General features: G+C 31.9%; 1 protein-coding gene across 10 annotated transcripts in view; it reads right to left on the bottom strand.

Annotated features, from left to right (window-relative positions):
• Window positions 1-27,208, bottom strand: part of Nbea (neurobeachin) — a 673,150-nt gene that overhangs the window by 534,363 nt on the left and 111,579 nt on the right. For 9 of the 10 annotated variants that reach the window (XM_063232848.1, XM_063232849.1, XM_063232852.1 and 6 more), the window contains exons 9-10: window positions 9,439-9,636; window positions 8,441-8,574 (exon numbers count right to left, since the gene is read on the bottom strand). In XM_063232848.1, the coding sequence (XP_063088918.1) occupies window positions 8,441-8,574; window positions 9,439-9,636 (332 nt within the window). Of the gene's footprint in view, window positions 1-8,440; window positions 8,575-9,438; window positions 9,637-27,208 lie in introns of those variants that run through there. The other variant, XM_063232857.1, reaches the window with a different exon arrangement.

Here is a 27,208-nt window from a genome sequence, read left to right as displayed (position 1 = left end):
TTTTAATTCATTTTTGATAGGCAATTGGGCTGTTTCTAAGAATCAGCCATTACAAATTGTGCTGCTATAAACATGGGTGCACGCATATTGCTGTGGCATGATGTTTTTTATTCTTCTGGGAATAAGCCCAGAAGTGGAATAGCTGAGTAGAATTGGACGGCTAATCATAGTTTCTTAAGAAATATCCACACTGATTTCCACAGCAGTTGCATCAGTCTATATTGCCATCAACAGTGGAAAAGGGTTCTTTTCTCCTTGAAGTCCCTCTGACATTTGTTATTGGTTGATTTCTTGATGACAGTCATTCTTTCTGGAGTAAGATGGAATCTCAATGTTGATTTAATTTGCATGAATCAGATGACCAACAATGTTGAACATTTTTTCGTATATTTACTTGCTATTGCTTTTTCTGCATTTGAGAAGTGTGTATTCATCTTATATACCTATTTTTTGGATTGCATATTTGGATTTGGGGGCTCTAAGTTTTTCAGCTCTTTCTATGTTCTAGATGTACGTGCACTGTCTGAGGGACAGCTGGGTACAATTTTTTCTACTTTGTGGATTTTCTTTACACTCTGTTGATTTCTTTAAAAAACTTTATAATAAGATGAGATTTCTATTGCTGATTCTTTGAATCATTTTCATGTAGTCTGGCTTTTGTTTACAAATTCACTGCTTACCCCCATGCCTTCAAATTTTCTACTTTTTCTTCCAGTAGATTTAATGTTTCTCTTTTAGTTTTTAGATTTCTGATCTATTTTGACTTTAGTTTAGTGTATGGTGATAGACATGGGTCTAGTTTTAGTGTTCGGCATGGGCAAAGCAAGTTTTTCTAGTATCATTTATTAAAGAGGCTATCTTTCTTCCTTTTAGTCACAGATAAGGTAGCTGAGTGTGCTTGGCATTGTGTCTTCATCTTGTAATCTGTTCCATTGGTACTCAGGTCTGTTTTGTTGCCAGTATCATGTTGACTTTATCACAGTAGTTTTGTAATATAATTTCAAGGCAGGGATTGAAATGCCTTTTGCTTCGTATTTGCTGCCCAGAACTTCCTTTGCTATTCTAGATCTCTCCTGTTTCCAAATGAATTTTAGGAATGTTTTCTCTAGATCTGTGAGGTAGGCTAATGGTAATTAGATTGGGATTGCATTAAATCTGTATAGCAGTTTGGAGACTAAGGCCATTTTCACAATATTGGTTCTTGCTATCCATGAGCAAGGAATATCTTTCCATTTTCTGATACCCTCTTTTAGCAATCTTTTCAATGTACAGATCTTATATTATCATTGTCAGATTGACTTCTAACTATTTAATCTTTTTTAGGTGCAACTGTGAAGGGTATAGTTTCCTTGGTTTCTATTTTGGTGATTTTGTTGTTTTTGTACAGTAAACACTATTATTTTTGAGTGTTAGCTTCATATCTAGCTATTGGATTTTGCTATTAACACTAGAAATCTTTTGGTGGAGTTTCTGTTTATCTTTTTAAAAAATTCCTAAGCTGTTAAGAAAGCTTCTTCTGTCTGAGAGAGAAACAGAAAGGGTCCTAAATGGGTTGACCTAAACTGTTAATTTTGAAAAGTCAGAAGTCAAAGATTTTAAAAAGTACATAACTACTATGCATTCCTATTACACACACATGGGCATCGTTATAACCTAAGATCAGACAGTACGTAACCTAAGATCAGATAGTACATACAGAACAAGGCTGTAAGCAAAAGCATACTTCCTAATGACAATGTCTAACAATGTCTATTAGTGTAACTTTGTTTGATAAACAAAAATCAATTTCTTCCAGAAAACATGTTTTAAAGCCAAAATTTCCTATGTCACACAATGAGGACAATCCATTTTGTTTTGTACTGCCTACCAAATTTAATTGAAGTACTACTTTTTTTTTAAAAAAAAGTCTAATATATGAATGATATGTTATTTGTAATCAATGTATCTGATTATCCAATTCAAGGGAAAATGAAAATGAAATGTGAATTTAGTGAGTCATTTCTAGACAAAATAAAAAGCATATGGCACATCAGGATTGGAGTAATGCTTCTTGAATTAATTTAGTAATTTGAATATTAAATGTCTAATGAAAGGCAGTTTGTTGAGTTACTGCTCTCATATTCATTGGACTGAATCAATCAACCAAATATAAAATAATATTAGTCTTCAAAGAATAATAAAACATTTAAATAGTCTTTATCATTTTGGAGAATTACCTAAAGTGATGGAGAACAATGGTAACCAAGGAAAAAAAATAACAAAACATTCTGACCTAATTTACTCGCTGAAAAACAGATCACTTTGAAAATGCTGTAAGCATTGTCTCAAACTAGTTAAGTCAATTTAATAGTATTAATCTACTAATTTGTTGCTTCCCAGTTTTGTATCACAAGGAAGGTTATTTTTAAACATGCAATAAACAGTATTTTGCCTGGATATATCAATACTACAAGGGAAACTGAGACTAACAGCTAAAGAAAACGCATCTTAAACCCTTCCAAGGTTCTATGATTTTTTTTGACTTCCACATCAGCACTAAGCCACTATATTTGTAAAACTGATGACTGATTCAAACCCAGTTTTTATTACTGTAACATATACAAAATGCAACTTCCATATAATTATTTAAGTATTTATCTAATGGGGATCTTGGAAAGATGGCAGGCAGAGATCTTCTCTGAAAAAAACAACTCAGATGCTAGAATTTAACACCATGGAGAAGACCAGACTAAAGGAGAGGGATTCTCATGACCCAGGAAGCAACTGAGGAAAAAAAAAAAGGAAGGAAGGAAAAATGTGGGTGAAAGGCTGGAAACAGACACACTCTCACTGGAGCTGGTCCTGTGCTGAGCTGGGTGCACCTTTATAAGCCCAAGGTCCTTGACTGGAGGATGCGGCGCAATGGAGAGCGGAACCAATGTGGAGAGCTGCACTTAGCCATGGTGAATGCTAGGAATTAAAACTGAAATTCTAATTCAAGTGAAGCAAGATATAAGATTAATAAAAGAAATGCTAAGCACCTCTCAAGAAGACACAGATGGAAGAATGGAGGAATCCAGAAAAAGAAAGAAACCTTTGATGAAGAATATAAACAAAATCTAGAACACATGAAGCAGATCAAAAGAGATTACTAGGAAATTGAAAACTCCATTGAAAGCTGGAAAAATTTCTTGCAGAAACTAAAGTTAGACTTTCAAAACTTGAAGATAGATTTGCAATGTGTGATGATGAAAGGAAAGATCACTTAAAAATAACAAGGAACCAGGAAGTAACAATACAAAATCTAGAAGACTACAAGAGGATCTATAAGAATAAAAAACAAGAGGGAAGAAGGAGGAGTAAACACAAATGAAATACAGAAGATATTCACAGAAATTAAGGAAAACTACCCAAGCACAGGAAAAGAAAATGAAATTCAGATATATGAGGCATACAACTCCAGCCAGCTACAACCAAAACAGATTTACACCCAAGCATGTAAGAATCAAGATGCCAGAAAATCATCACAAAAAGAGAATATTAAAAGTGGTCAGACAAAAGAAACAGATCACCTATAAAGGAAAACTCATCAAAATCACAACAGACTTCTTGACACAAACTATCAAATCAAGAAGAGCTTGGAGCAAAGTATTCCAAGCCCTGAAAGAATATACATCAACTCAGATTGATGTACCCTGAAAAACTGTCTATCAAAATTAATGGAGAAACAAGATGTTTGCATGACAAAGAGGAACTGTGGGAGTTCATGACCACCAATCCAACCCTACAAAAAATACTGAAGGACATTCTAGAGAGAAAAAAATCACCAGGATTCTAGCAACAGTGGCAGAGAGGCCTCAATGAACAGGGTAGACAATGGAATGAAGGAGAAAAGTAGACAACCAACAGTAGAAAAATAACATAGCAGATATGAGGCAGAGAAGACTGGCTATAATCTCTAACACAGATGGCTTTGACACACTAACAAAAAGAAACACAGGCAGAGTAAATCAGGAGATAGTATCCATCGAGATGCTCTGAATAAGAAATATAATCTCCCTGAAAGAGGGCTAGTGAACTGCAAGTCAAAGATAGAGAAAACAATGCTCTACAGGGAACCAGAGAGAAATGGGGACAGCATGTCCAGCAGCTGCAGATAGGTTGGAAAGTCATGACACTTTTGTGCAGAGGAGAACTACTCAGCTGTAAGGAAGAAAAACCTTGAGGCCTTAGTAGGTAAAGGAATACAGCTCAAGATCAAGCTCCGGGGTAAAAAGGTTCAGAACCATGCATAGAGCAGCAGGTTGCTCCCTTAATCTAAAAAACTAAAGTAGTTAGTGGGACCCAAAACATACAAAGCTCTCTGACAAAGCACTCTGAGAAAGAGAAAGGGGAGGAACTGTCTAAAAAAGAAAGGCAGAAGACATTGTTAATAGTGTATCAGGATTTAAAAAGCTACATTAGTCTTACTGCTCTGTTTAGTTTGATTTTATTCTGTTCTAGTCTGTCTACTTGTACATTTGAGGGCAGGGACAGCTATTCCAAAAATAGCAGGATACACTATGGTAACTATCCTTAATTTCCTATTAACTTAACCTGAAGCCCTACTGATACTGATACTGCCTTACTATGGTTGATCTTATTTGAATCTGGTTTGTTAGATCACTGTTTTTTTTCCTGACTGATTATATTTGAATCTGGTATGCATGATAGTATCAAGTCTAAGAGTAGAGGCAACTACTCTGAAGAAGACAAGATGCAATAGGATATCCATTCTGATTTGATTATTAACTGCTTTTGAAGTCCTATAATGTCTCCAATGATTTGTTTTTATTAATATTCAGATGCAGTGCTATGTTCAATTGTATTATGCCTGATGATATAGACAATTCTATTAAAAATAACAAGAGACATCGTAAGAACTACCATAGATCACCTACTATTGTGGTTTTGTATGTCTTGTTTATTTCATGTTTTTCTAGGAATTTGCTTTGTTGTCTTGTTTTGATTTATTTACCTTCTAATACAGAAAGGATAGGTATACGTGCAGAAATTCATACATGTGTAGAACTTCTAAACAGTTTATGAGAATAGATGATATACCACACGATGTAATGAACAGATATTCTGAAGAAAAAGAGAAACTAAGATACCCAGTGCTAATTCCGTAGCATAATGATAATAAATCTAGCAATACTATTATTCTCTGTCCAGAGCGATAATAGTCTGTTTTCTTTTGTTTAATTTCAACATGCGTAAAGATATGAACAGCTATTTCAAAGAGAACAAGAGATATTATGGCTGCCACTGTTGACTTCCCTATTATCTGGTCTTGAAGACCTAAAATGCCTTCTTCATCCTGTTCTGATCAGTTTAGTACTATTTTGTTTGGTGTGAATTCACTGTGTGTGAAGATATGGACAACTATTTGGAAGAAAACAGACGATATGATAGACAGTGAAGATCTCTGGTGGTCTTGCTTTGAAATCTGTGTTTCTTAAATTGTTTTCGTATGATCTGTTTTGTTATGTTTAATTTTACCCATTTTAAAATAAAACAAGTATTTATCTGGTGTAAGTAGCATCATTAGTAGGAAAAAAAGTTCACATACAAAGTAATATGAGCCTAAGTATAAATTATTTCTTTTGGAATTGATGATATATTTTAAATATAAAAATATGAAAAATTATAAATTATGGTTTTATAGAGCATCTCCAGAAACACTAGCTTATTCTCATGGTAACAGCTAAAATATGAATTTAGTCAATGCTTGTTATGTGTGATCTATATATTTTCTTGCATTTGATTTAAATAGTTCTATATATTACTCTTCTAAATTTATCACAATAGAAATTAAAATATTAAAAAAGTAAATAACATACTGAAAGTTGTACTATTAATGAACATCAAGTACCAGATTTGAATCCAAGGTTGTCTGACTTTAAAGTCCACATAATTGAGACATTAACAACTGTAATACGCAACATTAAAAATAAAACAAAGCCACAAAACTTCTACACAAACAATACCCATCTTTCAAGCTACAGAAAATATGATCTTTACTTCAATGAATTATTCTAATACTAAATCCCCTATAATGAGTAAAAACTCATCAAAGTGGCAAGAGGTAAGGATCTAGAAACAGAAAAAGTATTTCATTAAAAAAGCCAATATTGAATAAAGAAAATGAATGGAAAGTAAAATACTTCAGCAGCTTTAAACACAAAAGCCAGATCACTTACTTTAGAGCCTTGCTCAAATTCTCCAACAAGTAATTAAAAACTAGACAGTATTGCAACATTTTTTCATGTATTTCTAACATAAATAGATTACAAAAAATGTATATTAATTTTGTAAGAACTTTAATGTGAGTCTCACTCATCTGGAACAATTTAATGTTGACTAAAAAGATGACACATCCTACTTCGAGTTTTCATTCATCTTTATGAGCTGATGACACACGCATAAACCAAAAATTCTATTAAATCTTTGTTTAGTTAAAAATCTATACTCTTCAAACGGGAGAAATTCCAAAATAGCTTTTAATTCTATTATTGATCCACATACTTTTCTATACTAGTCACCTTCATAACTTCAAATAACTGAATTCTACATTACTGCTATATGGCATCACCTACAAAAGAACACACCTTAGACATCAGGGCTTTGAAACAACTGATGAAAAAGTAATAATAGATAAGAATTCCAAAACAGCACATCACTGAATCAGAACACCACCTTAGAATTACACATTGCTTCTAAAGAAGACAGTGATTTCTTTTCTACTACTTGCTTTCTATTAGCTGTAAATTAAGATTACACATATGCCACTAAAAAAGTAGAAATTAGTAATTACAAGGAAAATTAAGGTGAATCATATAAAATAACTAACAAATAAAAATCTGCTGTACAAAATAAATATAATCTAAATACCAAAATAGTTTAATAGAAATACTGAAATGAATTTTGAAGACAATAAAAAAAAAAAAATCCCCGTGTCCTGAATGTGTGGACTAGATAACATGTTCAGCATGTTTACAGCACTAATATTTTATAATAACTATTTATGAAGAAAAAATTAAGATGATTTAACAGCATTTCAAACAAAATTATTCTATTTACTAAGCCAAAAAATTTATTTCAGATATTAAACACCATGTATTTTATATCAAGTCATAAGGAATACTTAAGATATACACAGAGATCATTAAACAGTATTTACTAGGCTTTAAATTACTAAAAATTGTGTACTGTTTCACTGAGATAAAAAGTACCAAAACATTTTTAATTTAAATGGAGGACTAGGATTTAATCTTAGGCTCTCTCAATAAGCTGGTCTGCCCCCAATAAAATTACTTAAATTGTCACAACAAAGTGATACTATGGTAGGCCATGACCTCAGGGTATCTTTTTACTTGAGAGTTTTAGTTTCCAAACTTCCAGACTTTACATTACACTGATATAAAAACAAATCAGATCTATAAATGGGAGCTGAATGTTATAACTGCACAGATCACATTTATATTTAAATTTATACTTTACAACAGTCTTAACAGAGGGACAATATTATTAGTTATACTAAAATAGAATGACAATAACAATTTCATTTATATGCAAAAATCGTGTATTACATTTCAATGGACCTTAAATATTTTCCATAGCTTCATTCAATAATCTTTCCATCAACAAAAAAATTAAATGACTTGTGAAAAATCTTATATGTATCTGTACATATTAATGAAGTATTGCTATATTACTTTTTGACTAAAATTTTCTATTGATCTATATAATTTCTCCTGCAAAATCCAAAACTGTACAATATACATACTTACAGTTGTTAAAGTTTGTATTTAATTTCACATATAATTCTAAGATATGACATTAAATCAGAATTTAATAGGTACTTCTTTGTAAGGTTAATGGAAGTTATAAAATATGTACATAATATTCAACCAGATTAAAAGTACCTAATGTTTACATACATATGCATATGCCATTTAGTACTCAAAAACGAACAATATTTTTAAAAAGCTGAGGTTAATATTGTGCTAATCTTAAATAATTTTAATAGAATTATAAAATAAGACCTCTCTTTAAAATATAAACTAGATAATTGTTATTAAACAATACGTTGCAATAATTTCCTACAACTATACAGGGAAAACTGTAAGTATTAGCAAAGAACAAGGTCAGGACTAAGAATTCACGTCAACTTTTTAATCACTATGTTACACAAAATAAGAATTTTTGGGTTTTTTAAGGAAGTAATTATTTTATGGTACTAAGAATCTAAGTGTTGTGGTTGAATTTATAGTGTGTAAATATATATTTGACTTAGTTCCAAAATAAGTTTGTATTACCACTTCAAAGTCAAAATTCAAGTGATCTAATACATTACATAGCATTCAGTAATCTAAGAGTATAAAAGATACCAACCATTGTACATTCAAAGAAAACTTACCAGACAGTTGTTTCCACTTGACTGTCATTGAGTTGTCGATTGTCCAGTTGAGCAAAAAGTGGAAAAAGCACTTGAATTCCTCCAATTGAGTGAATTGCACTATGAATTGAATGTGTTACTATAGCTTTCACATCCTATATTCAAAAACAGAAATGTTTATTAAACAGTTGTGGTATTATTTACATTAATATTTCCTTGTTCCAAACAGTCTTATAATTAAATAACATAGCCTCACATTTAAGAGCCCTCAATTGTATGATTTTTTGATACACATATACATATAAATTCTAAAAATAAAGATTATCTTTGCTAATGGTTTCTAATTTTGAAATCTAGAAAGATCTTTAAACTTAAAATAAAAAGATAAAAATCAAGTTTTAGTGTGGAATAAGATTATTAATGAATTTAAGGATAACACTTCTCATAATAGCATCCAAAAAATAGAAAAAAATACTTAAGAATTAATTTAATGAAGGAAATAAAAGACCTTTACATGGAAAACTACAGTACTCTATAAAACGAGTTTGAAGAGGTTATGAAAAACTGGAAAGATATCCCTGGTTCTTGGACAGGCAGATCCAACACAGCGAAAATGTCCATACTTCCAAAACTGTTACACAGACTTAATGCAATTCCAGTCAAATCACAGAAGTATAGAAAATAATCCTAAAATTCATTTGGAACCAAAAGAGACCTAGAATAGCAAAAGCAACTGTGGTCAATAGAATTGAGCAAAATTCAGGTAATTTTTATGTTTGAATAGTACATTCTAAAAACAAAGTACATCTTTATATTTACCAATTATATCTTCAAAACTGAACCATTTTAGTTTAAAGGAAAGGCAATATATTAATGCATTTTGTCTCCCTTCCCAAAAAAATAGACAAAATCTAGGTTTAAATAATTTGAAACAGCAATGATAGATTTATAAATAAGTAAGGTTTAAAGCATAAACACACTGCTGATAGTAACATAAAACTAAGCTACTGTTCACCTACCTGGAGCATGAGAGCATGTGGGGAATGCACAAAAATGGATGCATTTTCCTTTGGTGATGATTCCAGGCAGAGCTGTGCATCAGTGGCCTTTGCATTGTATGTAAAGGCAATACTACTTGCAAGTTTCCCATCATACAGAACCTGTTTATGATGTTCTGCCAAATGAATATCACTTTCAGATTTAAACTTGAAGGTACTCTGCAAAAATAAAACTAATATAAGTACTCATTTTAAAAGTAACATAGTAAAATTCTATGAAATTCTAAAGCAGAGAAACAATTCCAATCACAATTTGTTGTATCCTTTCCATTTAGATAACACCAAACAGAGGTAGTACTTATTTTATTACTTTCATTTTAATTCTGGGAGATTAAAATTTTATTACATTAATAACAATACTCAGATCCTCATATTGTCACTTTAACGATTTGGATTATCTGTAAAATAATTTTATTATAAAAATATAAAATCACATGACCTTAATTATAATAGACTTTTAATATTTCACAGTGTAAATTTGTGTTAATATTTTAAAGTATTTATATAAACAGTTCCTAAGAAATGAATTATTTATGTAGAAAATGACCATAATTTGAGATTGAAAAAAGTGAACATTTAAAAAATTTGTATCCTTACCAAAAGTTATGAACATGTTGAATATCAGTACTACAAAATATATCACAATACTTACTTGAAGTCATTAAAATGGGTTATTACTTTTTATGAAAGATACGAATTAAAAGATGTGCCAACTGTAATTAGTAAAGCATTGTTAGAAGTGGTTAAAACTGCTTGAGATATGAATCTTTAATATTCATAACATTTAAAATTTCTAATAACATGAAATCAATATAACTATTTTTGGCTACACAGCTATCAAAACCTAATGCTATAGAAATTAAGATCTTGATAGAATGGATAAAAGATATAATCCCAAACCTTCTGCCATAGAGTCAATATTAAATGATTGACAGGAAATCATCTGAATTATAATCCTGACAAAACCTAATGATATTCTTTTTGTTTAGAAAATCATGTAATTACTATGGCTCCAAGTTCCTTACTCTACTGTTATAATAGAAGTTAAACTAAATGTTCTATCAACTTACTATAACAATAGATATGTATACACAAATAAAGAGTACCACATTGAAACCTCCTCAAACTAGACAATTCTTCTATAATGGCAAAGAGTAAATAAGAAATTGGGATTTTTCATAAAATGGATTAATTTTTAAATTAAATTCAAACACTTTAATAAACAGTTGACCAAGTATGTTAGATCCCAGAGGGCAGTTTTTCATTTCTGAATTAGCATCTAGAGCCATACACCAAATAAGAGCAGTGTGAATAATTAAAACTTTCCCTATATGTACTTATCTTTAACATATACATTGGTTAATTGTCATCTTTTGCATATATAGACTTTAGCTCTCTCGGTATAAGAAATAAAATTGCATTACTTGGATCAGACCTTTTGTTCTTTAATCAATTAAATGGAATGCACAACATTACCGCTAGCCTCAAAGTTTCAAAATTTAATTGCTTTGTATAATTCAAAAGTTCACATTTACTAAGCTAAATTAAATTCAAATTGTACCCTGATATCTCCTTTGTCCTTTATTGTGCATTACAATAGAAAATTGACACCAACAATTTCTACAAATAATAGATTAGCAAAAATATGAGGTTCAGTAAGTAGTAATACTGTCAATATAAAACACATTAGTTGTACTGATTTCTAAACCAAAATTGTAATATGCCCTTTCAAAATATCATAAATGCTCACAAAGTACAATATTGGTGTTTCTAATGCAATTGTTTTAAAGCAAAATTTAACAAGTATATTAGATTTTTGGTTTAGACTGCAAAGCAAAGCACTGGTCAGAAAAGAATTAAGAGTACCAAAACACAAATTAATTTGTACAAATTATTTAACTTAGGTAATTTAGGAAAAAGATACACAGGAAACTGAGAAGCTGCAGAAGCTAAACCAGTAAGGTGAGAAAAGACTGTAAGAATTTAATGAACAAAGGGCAAAACTGGAGTTAAATCAAATAGAACCAAGCTTCCCTCTTACATTACCCTAAGAAAAGCCATGTAAAACCTTTGGAAGTACTAACCAGAGATGGAGCAATGTATTTTCTATTTAACAGAGACACCTTAAACAAAGTAAAATCTGAAGAGAACTTTATACAGCAGAGTAAGATGAAGACTAATTATGATTATGCTTGAAAGGGTTTGAAAAGGGGCTTGCACACTAGTTTCTGTATGTTACCTAACTGCAGATTTCCCCATTGTTGACAGCCAATGCGAGAGGGATATATGCAATTTTCACCGTAAATACTATGCATTATAATATCTCAGTGAAAACACAAGTATACAATAAGACTATTCCAAAGCACTATGTATGAATCACATATCCAAGAATCAGAATGTTCTACCTTTAAAAAAGGATTTTTAGTATACTTTCCTATGGGAAATTAATATTTTCCCTCTTAATTATAGACATCTTAATTATTTATTTGATGAAATGTGTTTGCTAACAAATTATATAAAAAGCTTAAGATATTTAAAATTAAGTCAAAACAATTACAGTCCCAAAATATGAATTTAAGATGTTTCATACAGATTTTTAAAATACAGTATTTTAGCAACTGCAAAAGATAATTCATTGTTCCTATCAGGCCACACATATAAACATTGCTTTTTTCTATATAGCTACTAAAGTGATAATATCCATGAAATATTAATGAGCTTAAATTTCACTAATAAAGAACTATTTCAAATTTAAAAATATATTAATATAAGACATACCAGGAAAACACCACAAATTAGACGACTTGTGTGCATAAAACATACTAAGCTTATAATTTGCACATAAAAAGTAAAACAGAAAAGGAGCTCATTTACAAGAACTTTCAAAACAGATTGCATTCTAAGAATTTATTTTGCTATATAAAATCATATGTATTTTATGAATTAAAAATAAATTGTCTAAAAATAACAAAAATAAAACTTAAAAATTTAAATGAAGGGCTGGGGGTTTGGCTCAGCGGTACAAGTGCCTGCATGGCAAGTACAAAAAAAAAAAAAGAATTTCTAAAATTGTCCAATATGGCACCACATGATTCTTATTGCAGGAGCTGGGGATTTAGTTCAGCGGCATAAGCGCCTGCCTTGCAAGCAGGCAGTCGTGAGTTCAGTCCCTGGTACCGATAAAAAAGAAAAAGACAAAAAAAAAAAAAAAATGATTCTTATTGCAGTTGCATATAATTCACATGTAACCTAAAATTGTTAATTAGTATGTCAAAATCAGAATGCATAATACATTGAATTCATAGTTGCAATGATCTGTAATATATATTGTTTTAATGCTGAAGGGTATAAACATCAGACCATCAGAAAAATACAAGTTACAAATAGAATGCAAAGCAAATTAACAAAGAATGAGATAAAAATTGTTGCTAAGATCATTTATACAATTTTAAATCTAAAATTATGATCTTAAATTTTAAACTCTTCAAAAGCTTAGACATATCAAAGTCTCATCTTGTAACAGATTCTATGTCAGAAGCAACCACATTTACCTGGTGCCTAAAAGGTAACACTTTCAAAGCTTGTCATAATATACTGCCCATAATTTTAGTTTAGATTGGCAAGGCACTAAATCTGTGTAACGATTTTGGTAGTATGACCATTTTCACTGTGTTTGTTCTATCTAAGGAAAAGGGATAGCATTCCATTTTCTGTTATCCTCTGAAACTTCCTTTTTCACAGTTATGTAGCTTTCAATGTAGAAGTCTTTTTATGCATTAGGTTGATTTGTAGGCATTTCATTTTTTGTATGTTACTGTGAAAGGTACTGTTTCCCTAATTTCTCTCAGTGACTTTTTTTATTGTGCACAGGAAGTCCATTGATTTTTTCAGTGTTGGCTTCGTATCCTGCTCTGCTACTGAATTTTGTTATTAAATGTAGAAGATTTTTGGTGGAGTTTTAGGGGTCTTTTATGTACTGTATCATGCCATCTTCAAATATGGTAATTCATTTTTTCCTGTACTATCACAATTCCTTTTCTTTCTCTTCTCTAGTTACTGTAGCTAAGTTACCAGAAATATACTGAATAACAGCGGTGACAGTGTATGTCTTTGCTTGTTTCTAACTTTTGAGTAAAAGTTTTCAATTTTTGTCCATTTAATATGATGTTGGCTGTTGGTTTGCCATAGATGTCTTATCAGAATGAGATACAGAATATCATTTTGGAGTGCTGGTTTGATGATTGTGAATTTCCTCATATGTCACAGAAGTATCGTATTTTGCTACCAATTCTGAATGATACTTTTGCAGGGTAAAGCAATCTAGGTTGGCAACCAAATTTCCCATTAGGGCTTGAGACACTTCATTCTAAGCTCACTTTCTCTTGAGGGTTTGGTTGATAAGTCTGCTATTTCAGATGGGCTTTCCTCTATAGGTGATTTGTTTCTTTTCTCTAAAAGTGTTATGTTTAAGTTCTAGAATTTTTTATTTTTAAAAGAATAAAACAAAACAAAAGATTCAATAAAAAAGTGAAAATGAAACAACTTCAAAACAAAATAGGAAATCAACAATGGCTGCCATAATGCCTGTTGTTATCTTCAAAATAGCTGCCTATATCATCAGATCTAACAAAGTCAACCAAAACAGAAACAAATTAAAGTATCAAAGCAAAACAATGAAAACAATACAAGACTTCAAAACCAGATAACAGAGAATCAACAATGATTACCATAGTATATCTTGTTATCTTCGTAATAACTGCTCATACCATCAAACATAAAATCATATAAAACAGAATAAAATCAAACCAAACAAAACTGATGAAAATGATACAGGATGTCAAAACAAGACAACAGAGAATTAACAATGGCTACTACCTTCCCTTTTAAATGATTTCTACCCTTTCAATTTCACAGTATTTATTGTACATTTTGGGTCTCACTAACTTCTTCAATGTTTCATACTAGGGAGACAATATGATGTTGACCTGTGTGAGTTCAAACCGTTTCACTCAAGAGCAGGATCACACAAGTTGCATCACAAAGCGTTAGCTACAAAAGCCTAGTGATTATCCTTCTTGGGTTTTTTTTTTTTTTTTTTTGGGGGGGGGTACCGGGGATCAAACTTACGTCATTGAGCTAAGTCCCCAGCCCAGATTATCCTTCTTTATAGCTGACTAGTTTTCCATTTTATAAAAGTGTCATACCTTTTCTATCAATTCTGTGGTTGATGAGCAAAGCTAACCCTGGTTTTTTCTGATTCGCTGTTGCATGGAACATTGTTTTCTCTCCTTTGACTTTCAATCTATGAATTTCCTTTCTAGTTAATGTGTTTTTTGTGTTCCATGAATTGATGGATCTTGGTTTTTTGACCCACTCTGTGTCACTTTTTATTGGTGAATTAAGGCCATCTCCATTAATGGTTGCAGCTAACATGCACTGGTTTGTCTCTGCCATGCTTTCTTCCTATCATTGGCTTCCTACTTTTTCACTCAACCAGAGCTGAGTTCCCTGCTCATCAATCCTCCTCTGCTGCTGTTTCTGTGATCAGGGTCATTTTCATCTCTCCCTGGAATATACTTGAGCACTCTCTGTAGGGTTGGCTTAGTGGTAATCAGTTCCTTAAGTGGTTCTTTGTCATGGCAGTATATTTGAAAGCTAGTTTATCAGGGTACATCAATCTGGGTTGGAAGTTGTTTTTTTTTTCAGGACTTGAAACACTTCACTCTAAGCTCTTCCTGACTTATAGTTTGTGTTGAGAGGTCTGTCATGATTCTGATGTGCTTTCCTTACATAGGTGATGTTTGTTTTCCCTAACAGCTTTTAACGTTCTGTCCATGTGCTGAATTTCTGGGATCTTGATTATTGTATGTCTGGGTATGGATTTATTTTGGTTATGGTTAACTGGAATTCTACATGCCTCATTTATCTGCATGTCAGTTCCTTTTTCCATTCTTGGGTAGTTTTTTTGTTATTACTTTTGTAAATAAGGCCCTTTATGTCATTTGTGCTGACTTCCCTTTTTGGCTGACAGCAATCACCCTTAACTTACTTTTCTTTGTGTCTTGCAGTTGTTGAACTGTTATTCCTTGGTGCCTTACTGCAAAAAAACTTTTTTTGACCATGTCTAACTGGAATTCAACATGCTTCACTTATCAGTATATCATATTCTTTTTCATTGCTTGGGAAGTTTTCTGCCATGCCTTCTGTGAACAGGTTTTTATACCATTTGTGCTATCTCCTTTTTTTACTGATCCCATTGCAATGGATTAACTAATGCTGAGCCCAGCTGAACTACATCTGTGTGATGCTGGGTGTAGGTGGTTCATCTGAAGAGTACTGTCAAAAGCCTAAAAGCAGAATTGAAGGGAAAGATGACATGCTGTTGATTCTCCCTCCTAAAGAAAGTTTGTCATGCTGATTTTCCTCATATGAACTCAGCTACTATAACTGTTGTAAAAGCCTGCACCCTCACTGTTGTGGATACAAGTTCTTTAGGGGGTAACTGTGTTCCCTACCTTGAGTATTACTTCCTGGCTCAGTGCAGAACCTAAGAGCTGGCACAGAGCCTTCATCCCACTTGCACAAACTTTCTAGCTTCTAACCTTTGAGCTTTCCCAGTGTAGATCCTTGACACGGACTTGCATGAGACATTATTGTGGGTTCCAGGGTTCCAATTGGACTTTGGAGAACATGGCCATGGGCTGTATGTAAGTCTTCAGATGCACTCATGCAGGGTACTTCTAGGAGATCCAAGAATTTAGCTGGATTCTTTGGATTACTAGTGTGTGGACAGATCTCTTGCATTCTTTTGCATTTGATTCTCTGGGTGAATATCATAAAATAAACTTATATATTGTGTGTCCTCCTTTAAATCCTTAGTAAACCCTGAGTACAACCCTGAGTAAACAGTTTACTCAGTAAACAATGATCAAACTTATGTTATTTTTTTATCATCTAGTAGCTGCTGGGTTGATTTCTCATGATCCCTTGGTATTCATAAGAAATCATTCTTTTTATAAACACTGTTATGGTTGATACATGTTATCAAGTTGAAAAGTAGAAGTTTAACTTTGGAACTCAGGAGGATGCCCCAGTCCTCACTTTGAAAACATCCTGAGCATACGCATATGGTGTGATTACTACACTCACCTCAGTGAGAGCAATCTGCTTACAATATAAAGGAGGAAAAGGCTGCTCTCCCCTCCTTTTTGCTCTTGCTGTTTTTGGTATCTTCTGTTACTATGAACTGTTGCCCATATGCCAATGCACCCTGCTTTGGAGCCTACTGATTATGGACTGAAACCTCCACAAACTGTGAATTAAATAAATGTTTCCCAAACACAAAAAATTCTCAACACTGGATCACAGTGTTGGAATTCCATCCAATATGTTTCTTCCTTGGGAGAACCTAATAACATTTCCTGAAGTTGTAACATTGAATCATTCAAATATACATGACCACTTAATAGAATTTTCACTAGTCAAATATTTATATACATTAACTGTTCTCTTACTCATCTGAATCCAGGTCTTCACTCTGTGTTTCTCTGTCATATATTGCTAACTTCTTTGGTTTACATGATCAAAGCCATCATCAGAGGTTGAATCACCTGATGACTCACTTTCAACCTCCTCTCCAAATTGTAAAAGCATACTTTCATATGGCATTGTACTGAACTACGCTAATTCTACAAGGAAAATCAAAATAAAACATGCAATAAAGAATCTCTAAATACAGAAAAATGTAACACAGCTCATAATATGGGTAAAATTCACCTTTTTATACTTTGACATATGTGCATGCACCAATTTGTTGGCCACATTGAGTGGATGAACACAAAGATTGCTTCCTATATTCCTCTCATACAGCTACAGAGATACAAAGCTGGTTACAATTAAGTTAAAGTACATATTTTCATTAGAAAAATATAGGCAGGTGTTTCTAAGTGAACATAATGCCCCTTGGGCATAAAATCAAAAGGCATCAAACACTGACATGTTCAACTAGAAACAATCTACTGGCAGACAAAATAGTAAACTTCTTCAAGACAGACAGAGGTAAGAACTTTCTGAAAAAGACTTCCATTGCCAAAGAAATAATAGCAAGAATCACCAAATGGGGTATATAAAAAGAAAGTTCTTTGCAGCAAAACAAATAAACTTTCAGAGTGAAAGGCAAAAAAAGTTTTGCCAAGACATATCTAGGACTACTAACTAGAATACATAATGAACTCCAAAAAATTAGAACTCCCAAAATAAAAGAATCAATTCATAAATACACAATTGAAATGAACACATACTTTGTAGAAAAATAATATAGATGGCTAATTAACAAATGAAAAAGTGTTCAATATCATTGACTATTAGAGAAATGCAAACTAAAATAACACTACAATCCCATCTTACTCCAGGAACTATCATCAAAAAAGAAAATAACAAGTGTTGGTTATGCTTCAGGAAAAAAGGAGTCCTTCTACACTGATGATATACAAATTACTATGGCATGTCCTCAAATAACTTAGATTTAGTTTGATTTTCCCTGTTCAATATCAATTGTAATAGAGTTAATAGGATTCCATTTGACCTCGCTATTCCTCTAATAAGTATTTATCCCAAAAGACATATTACCATGATATATACACACTTACATTTACAGCAGTGCAATCTATAACAGCTAAATCTTAGAAACAGACTATATATTGATCGGCAGATGAATGGATAAAGAAAATGTAGTATTTACAAACAATGGACCCTATGCTATGGTAAAGAAGGATAATTCAATTTATCTCTAGGAAAATGGATGCTCTTTGAGACCAGAATGTTAACCGAAACAAATCTAACACACAAGCTTAAATATCATAATAATTCTTTTATATACAGTGTGTTATATCCAGTGTGTTAATAAAGATGGAAAAAATGATACATAATAGGATTCTGTCCAATAGACCATTCTCAAATGAGAAGTGGAGCAAAAGATAGGGGAAGAGCAGGAAATGGAGTTAAAACAGAATTGAGACGTGTTTTGTATTTGCACCAATTCCCCACAAGAAATGTTATGATTATTTGTTCCAAAAATGTAATACTAAGAAACAAAAATTGAGGAAAATAGGTAAATAAATGAAATAGGGCCTCATTAAGTAGACCCCTAATCACCTAAATTAGAAGTTAAGGTAAATATGAGAAAAAAATGCCAAAATATTGTATAACCCAACAAAACTAGGTTTATCTTATGGATGCATCAAAAGCCTATTATTTTGCAATCAATCTTTATAAAACTTCACTAATACACAAATGCAGTCATTTTACTACTAAACTTTTGGAAAAATTATAAATATATACATGACAATATCTATTACTCTCCCTTTATTACAACTGATATTGAAGGGGGGAAATCAAAATTTTAAATAAAAGCCTGCCCGGCATACCTACCAAAACCAAGCAGACAAGGCCAACAGATCCAGTAACAGAATACTTCTGCCTTTTTGTAAACTCCTGTCTTTGCTGCCCTTATGTAACTGATGGCATGACAATGCAACAGGCCACATCTTCCTCTGTATAATTGACAGCCTTATGATGTGACCTTATGAAATGTTTAGACTCCCCTAGCAACCCATGATGGCACCCAACCCTCCAATCATGTGGGCTGAATTCACCTTTATATCTTCCAGCCTACTTTCCCTTTAAAAGCCCTGAAGTCCCACCAGCGGGGCTTTGGCTCTTGAGATCTCAGTCAGAAGACCCCTGGTGTAATAAACTGCCCTCTTAAGCACCTGAGTACTGTTCCCCCCCCCCCCCGTGTTTGGTCTGTTTTCCGTAACAATATAATAATAATATTGCATTCATGAAAGTATTTATTACTCTCCCCCAATACTATATTACAGCTGGTAATAATTTGCAATATTCAATGAATTTTATTTTGTGGTGTAAAACTAACAGAATGGGGCTTTTATGCACTGAAAAATAATCTTCCTCTCAAGGTAATAATTCCTTTGGCTCACTACAAAAAAAAATCACTTAGATCCTAATCTATATTTTTAAACTTATCTAAAAATAATATCAATTCTTTCACCTACTATAAGTTTTTTATTGTTTGATAAGAAATAACATCTGTACTTATTATTTTGATATTCCAACTTTCAATAACTTAGTTATACCTTAGTTACAAACTAATATTTCATTTTTATCCTCATATTTCATTGTAAGATTATAATCCTACTGTTGTTCTCTCATCAAGATATATCTAATTATGGGTCAATCATTAAACATACCTTATATATTCGTACAACATCAACCAATACTATGTAAAGATTAAAACTACTTAAATTTATGGAAATGATTTGACTATAAACAGTATGAAAGATATATATATACATATATATATATATACACACACACACACACATACACAAAAGACTTCAATTTGTTTCAGTGGTGTCATTCATTTGTACAATAATTACAGAACACCTGTGGATTTATAGACATAATCCTACTCTCAATGGAAATGAACTCCAAAGTCCTAAGAATTATGCAAATTGTGATTAACTTGTTCTACTGGTAATATCTTCCTTTCTCATAAAGCTCATACTGCACACATCTGTAGCTTGGCCCTTGGCAAGGACCCACCAATGAATCCTCACAGGGGTCTCCTATTTCAATAAATTCCAACTGTTTTAGCAGCCTGAATTCCAACATCAACATCCTTATACCAGTAAGACCACACTGCTATGCCAGATATGTGACTCCTTATTATTCCTCAGTGAAACTAATCATCTCAACCAAAAAGTCAGAATCGATATAAGGTTATTCAGTTTCTTGCTTCCAAGAGTCTCAGGCTCTGCACTGCATGTACTGAAGATATCTAAAAAGAAATAGTATTTTTCCCAGTTTTTATAATTATATTGGTAGTAAACAGCCAGTACAATTTATTCTACCAAGGCCAAAATCAGAAGTCAAGTGTTCATACCAAACAAGAAAGTATAAATTGGGTAGTAGACTGTAGAAGATTTTTTTTTTTTTTTAAATCCTAATCTTTATCTCAAGAAAAAAAAAATTCCAAGGATTTAGCTCAGCAGCACAAGTACCTGCCCAGCAAGCGGAAGGTCGTGAGTTTGATTCCTGGTATCAAAAAAGAAAGAAAGAAAAAAAAAAAAGGTGCTAATATATACATACTTTTAAAAAGCACAGCATTATAAATTGCTGTTAACTGAGAGAACAGATTCATATTCTAATTTAGGAAACAAAAGTCACTCATTCTGAAAACTTTCAAAGTACTCTTAAAATCTTTGTGGGCCTAGTATTAAAGCTCTCTTCCTTATGAAACATTTCCTAGGTCCTGTAATGACCACTCACATGGAACTTGGTGTTCAGGGATTCTATCATAATTTGAAGTTCAATTAACTTTACTTTTTGGAATTTTCCTATGTCTTTGAGCGTTGCTTTGAAATAAGTTCCTTATAGGTCATTTATAGTCTTACATCTTTTTAGAATGCTTAAGATAATCCTGCAGGCATAGGAATGAGCGAATAAATGTTCCTAAAATTATAAAATTATATGAGAAAATTCACCCTAATGGGAACACCTTTGTTTTTTCTTCCAGTCACTTCAAACTTCTTTAGTGAGAAAAAAATTCAAGTTTAGAATAAAATTATCCAATCTTAACTTTTAAAATTAAAGCCTAGTATTCTTCACCTCTGTTGATTTTGAACTCAATTTGATTATAAAACTCTTTGTTTTCTACTATTTCTAAAACTTACTGATCTTCAGTTTTTGTCTAGCAAAGTGTTTTTTCCTTTGGTTTGCACAGATGGACTGGGGCCCTTTACAGTTATACATGAATTAGGTTATCATAAGAAACACAGGAATCATTAAGTATGAACATGAAAACTGTCCCACATTGAACTTGTAAGTAACAAAATCTTTTCTTGAACTGGAATTTTTGTTCCGATAATTTCTGATATTTTTATAACTGTCAATGAATTTAAGTACTCTACTTTCCATACATAGATTTTATTCATACAAATCACTAGATATATCACTCTTGTGTAGCTCTGGGCTACTATCCTTTAAAACAACTAGCCTGAAATATTTTAATTATTATTTAAGGTGGAGGGATGCAAAAGATAATGTTATGATACTACAAACTCATCACACATGTTTTCTAAAAGCATTTTCTTTTCCCTTTCTTTTTCCTCCTTTTCCCTGAGATATTATTTTCCCCCCTTTGATCAGATTCTTACTCTTTCACAGAATTTATTGAGGATTGGTGTCTTATGTACTCTTACTATTTCTTCCACGAGGGAGACAATACAGTATTTACTCATGTGAGTTTGATTTATTTCACTTATGAGTACGGTCTGAAGTTGCATCCACTTACTTATAAATATCAAAATTTGTATAAACACATTCAGGATAGCTAAGATGATTGTGCTACAAATTCTGTAAGTTTGTAGAAGAAAGCAATTAATATTGATAGGATTAGAACAATTTGTGCAAAATTGTCAGGTGAACTGAGGAACTCTTGAAGATCACTATGTAAAATATCAACCTTAGTTCTGTTTCTACCACCGCATTTTGAAAGCCTATATCGTTATTGTTTTGGGCTCTTGCTACTGTCTGTCTTTTTTGTTTCTTATTTTTCTAGTAATCTGTTTTATCTTTCCTTCTAATACAGAAAAAAATATATATACATGTAGAGACTTAAACATGCATAGAACTCCTGAACGGTTTATGAGAATCAATTATATATTGCATGATGAAATGAATAGCTACTTTGATGAAAAACAGACATTATGGTATCCATTGCTGATTTTGTATCATCATGCGGTGAAATCTAGTAATGCTTCTATTCTTTGTTCAGAGTGGTTTTAGTCTGTTTTGTATTGTTTAATTTCAACATACATGAAAGTATGGACAGCTATTTTGAAGAGAACAAGAAACATTATGAGAGCCATTGTCAAATTTCATGTTGTCTGGTTTTGAAGGCCTGCTCTGATCAGTTTTACACTATTTTGTGTTGTATGAATTTGTTGTGTGTGAAGATACAGACAATCATTTAGAAGAAAACAAGAGACATTATGGTAGCTACTGTAGATCTCCTGTTGTCTTACTTTGAAATCTGTGTCACTTACATTGTTTTGCTTCTGATCTGCTTTGTTCTGTTTAGCTTTACCCTTTTTGAAAAAATAAATTAAATACTTCCAATTGTACTGAAACAGTGTAATTAGCTTTTCTATGTATGCATTTTACCACTACTGAAATGTTTGTACATTCCACTGTTTAAAACAAAACTCTTTTATGTTTTTCCCACTGCTTATTCTGAAATCCACTTATTTGAATAAGCTCTCTTGAATCTCTAATCTCTCTTGAATCTCTTTCTATAGAAGTATAAGAAGTGTAATAAAACTTGTTTCTATTTAGAAGGAAAATGTGTTAACTTTTGAGATGATGATTCAGCACTCATAATTTGATGTGTAGGAGTAATTAATACTTATATATTTTTAAAATGATAATACTACAATTAGAATACTATAAACATATAATTGACTAAATGAATTTAAGAATTTTTTATAGTTTTCCAACATGTGGAATTAGGCTATTTTTAAACCTTTAAAATTATATATAAAGCAAAGATAAGCATGTTTGCACAGCAATCTCCATACTCACTAAACCATTTCCTGCAGGAGGACTGTCAGAAGAACTATTGCTTTAAATGGCATAAAATGACAGGAATCAGAATGAGGAATACTCGCAAGTAGACATGAAGGGTCTTTCTAGAGTGATAGAAATATTCTAAAATGGAACTGTAAGGATAACCTATCCATCAAATATGTTTACCAAAAACTAATGACTCACATTTGAAAAGAGTGAATTATATGCTATGGAAATTACAAAAGAGTGAATTATATGCTATGGAAATTACATCTAAATAAGGTGTTCAATTATTTTTAAAAAGAACAAAAGGAGGCCGATGTATCTTGCTAATTACAATCAAAGTAGTATATGTTGCAGGCTAATACCTTAATATAAAATATTGCCAGTAACAAGCACACAGCATTCTTTTCAAGAACTTTTTGAATGACTAAAAAAAAGACACATATTTGAGTTCAACAAATTTAAAAAGATTAAAATATAAATGAAATGTAAATATTAAAGATCAAAGTACAAAAACCAAAATGTGAGCTCTTATACATAGAGAAGATTTATTATTTAAGAAAAAATTTAAAATTTTCCTACACAGAACATATTATTCTGAAATGTAACTGATACTTCTTCAAACACTGAGGAAGGTTTTAAAACAACACAAAAGTAATCCAATGAATAGAAAATTATAAAAGAAACGTGAAAAAAATAACTGTTCCTTTACCAGCAAACACCAATAAAATCAATAGCAACTTTCTTACAAAAAAAATACAGAGAATAAATCACAGTGAAACAATATTTAAAGTGCTCAAAGAAAAAGTTCAATCAAGAATTTATATTCAGAAATGTTCTTTAATCCGGGCATGGTGGGATACGTCTGTAATTTGAGCACTCAGGAAGATGAGGCAAGAGGATCACAGCAACTCTGAGCTCAATCTAGACTACATAATGAGTTCAAGGCCAGGCAGAGCTGCACAGTCAGATTCTGTATCAAAAAAAATCAACCTCGAGGCTGGGAATTTAGCTCAGCGGCATAAGCGCCTGCGTTGCAAGCAAACAGTCCTGAGTTCGATCCCTGGTACCGATAAAAATTTTTTAAAAATTTAAAAAAAATCAACCTCCCCCGCAAAAAGACAAATGAAAAAGAAGAGGAGGAAGAGTAGGAGGATGAGGAAAAAGGAGCAAAATAAATAGCAAACCGATCTTTGATATCTGAAAACAAAATGTATTCTCAAAATCTGAAATACTCTGCTCCTACCTCACTAATTACTAGCTCGTCTTAAAAGACGTAACAAAGATTCTTCCATATTAAAATTGAGTGACCTAGACACTAATTAGATTTCACACGAGTAATAAAGAGTACTTGAAAGGCAATTATACAATTATAAACCATGGTATAAAAACACATTTCTTACTTTCTACTATTAATTGATTTCAAGGTACCTATTAAAACATTACATAAAAAAAAGTAAAAAAAGACATACATAATAAATATATTTAGATCTATGATATATAAATGTAATATATTCACTAATAACAACACCAAGGAGGTGAGCAAGAACAAAGCTGCACTAAGGTAAAGAAATAACTCTAGCTCACAAATGAGGAGTCATAAACGATAACAATATAACACGATTCAATATATTGATGTCCTAAATACAATGAAATCTGTATAACATATACTAAATGTCTTTTTCTGTCTTCCCTTCTTTACAGGATGTTATATAAAGTAACAATTATTATAATATAAGATTGAGTTTATAACATGAATATAATATATATAATAAGAGCATAAAAAGGCCAAACACAATAAACTATGTTTTTATATTTCACTAGAATCAAGTTGTAAATGTGAAGCTGACTGTGATAAGTGAAGATGTATTTGGTAAGTTAAAGGACAATAAATAAGGAAAATAAATGATCATTTTAAAAATGAAAATACCATATTTAAAAATATTACCTTACTGAAAAACAAAGCAGTAAAAAAATAACGTAGTAAAAAGGTCAAGAGATACATAGATCACTAAAATAACATGTAAATCTAACAACAGTTCCTCCCCCTTAGCAATGAGGGACACATTGCATGACACCTATTGGATACTGGAACCATGTATGTATAAAACTATATATGACTGTTTTTTCCTATACTAAATACCTATGATATGATAAATATGATAAATTTAAATTTATAAATGATAAACATGAGATTAACAGAAATCATTGATAATAAAGTAGAACAATTATAACAGAACCCCACAATTAAAGGCATGTAAATGGGATTTCTGTGTCTCTTCTCTTAACTGCTAATGGAGAAGGTAGACAAGGTAGATATGTAGGATAAAGGAATTATTCACATAACTAGAACAACATAAAATTTCACTATATTACTATAAATGGTGATTTAAAAATTTATGAATTATTTCTGAAATTTCCCATTGATATTTTCAGATCACAGTTTCCCATACTAATAGAAACCACAAACCAACAGAACTATGGATAAGGAGGTTGACAACTATGTATCAACAACAACCTTAAAGATGGATGGAATAAACAAATTAAAATGCAGAGAATATCAGATTAGGAAATAAAATAAGGTTCAACAAAGAAGTATATAAATGAAGCATTTTAAAGTTTTAGTTACAGAAAGAAGTTAAAAAGTTTCTGCTGAGCAACAGGATCAAACAAAGTGAAGAAAGAGTCTACAGAATTAAAAAAATATTGTCAACTACACATCTAACCTGGGGTTAATATCCAGAATACATAAGGAACTCCAAAAACCCCAAAAGCAACAAAATAAAACAAAGTATTATTTTAAAATGGACAGTGACAAAATATGAGCTATACATAGCTAACAGGTATATGAAAAAGTATTCATTTTGTATTGCTAACCCCCATATGTCTTAGTTACTTCTTCACAGCTGGAGCAAAATATCTGGCACCCATGAGTTAAAGAGGAAAGTTTTATGTTAGCTCACAGTCTACGAACGTTTCCATCCATACTCTGACGACTCCAAGGGAGGATGGCATTTGTTAGTACTACACATTTCTCTCTTCAATAAATTGATCCTTGATACCGAGAAGTATGCTAGACCAATCAGTGGACTAACCCAGTATGACAAAGCCATGATCCAGTCACCTCCTAAAAGCTCCACTTATGAGTACATGACACTTTGGAACAAAAATTTAGATATAAACCATAGCACCAAAGAAATGAAAATCAAAAGTACAAGCATATACTATCTCATACACTGTTAGGAACAAAAGATAACAAATTTGTTGAAAGCAATCCTTAGACACTGCTGGTATAAAATGTAAATTAGTATAGCCATTATGGAAAACAATGCAGTTTCTCAAATCATTAAAAATAATTATAATATGACCCAACACTACCACTACTGGCTATATATCCAAAGGAAATGAAATCAGTATGCCAAAGAGACGATTGCACTTCAAAGTTCACTGAAACCCTATTCACAACAGACAAGAAATGTTAATAACCTAAGTATTATCAAGTCAAGAACAGACAAAATATGTTACCTATACAAAGTGGAATATCATTTGGCCATAAAAAAGCAACAGAATTCTATTATTTCCAATACCACAAACAGAAAAGGGGATCATAATGTTAAGTGATATAAATCAGGAAAAGAATGACAAGAGCCAGTTGGTGTCACTCATACATGAGCTAAAAAGTCTGAGTGCAGGGAAGTGAGAGTGAAAGATGCTTGGAAGAGTGCTAAGGGAAATATTAAGAAAGGTTGGTGGATGGGTGCTAAGTCACAGACTGAAACAGTTTTTGTATGATACTGCATACATGTACAGGACAGTGACTACAGATAACAATGACAGAGTATATTGCAAAAAGCTAGGAGAACGAATAAGGAGTGCTTTTATCACAAAAAAATAACATGAAAGATAACAGTATCTCATGCAATGGGAACTCAAGGAAAAACAGGAATTGCTGTCCTAATTTCAGACAAAGTGGATTTCAAACCAAGACAAATCACGAAAGATAAAGAAAGTCACTACATACTGGTTAAGGAAACAGCAGGAAGAGTTAACAATTATAAATACATATACGAAAAGTATCACT

Source organism: Cavia porcellus, unplaced genomic scaffold, assembly GCF_034190915.1.
Source record: "Cavia porcellus strain 051 isolate PalLab524CR breed Dunkin Hartley unplaced genomic scaffold, mCavPor4.1 scaffold_21, whole genome shotgun sequence".
Classification (NCBI taxonomy): Eukaryota; Metazoa; Chordata; class Mammalia; order Rodentia; family Caviidae; genus Cavia; species Cavia porcellus.
Note: the sequence above shows the minus strand (reverse complement) of the source record. Positions and strands in the feature narration are given on the sequence as shown.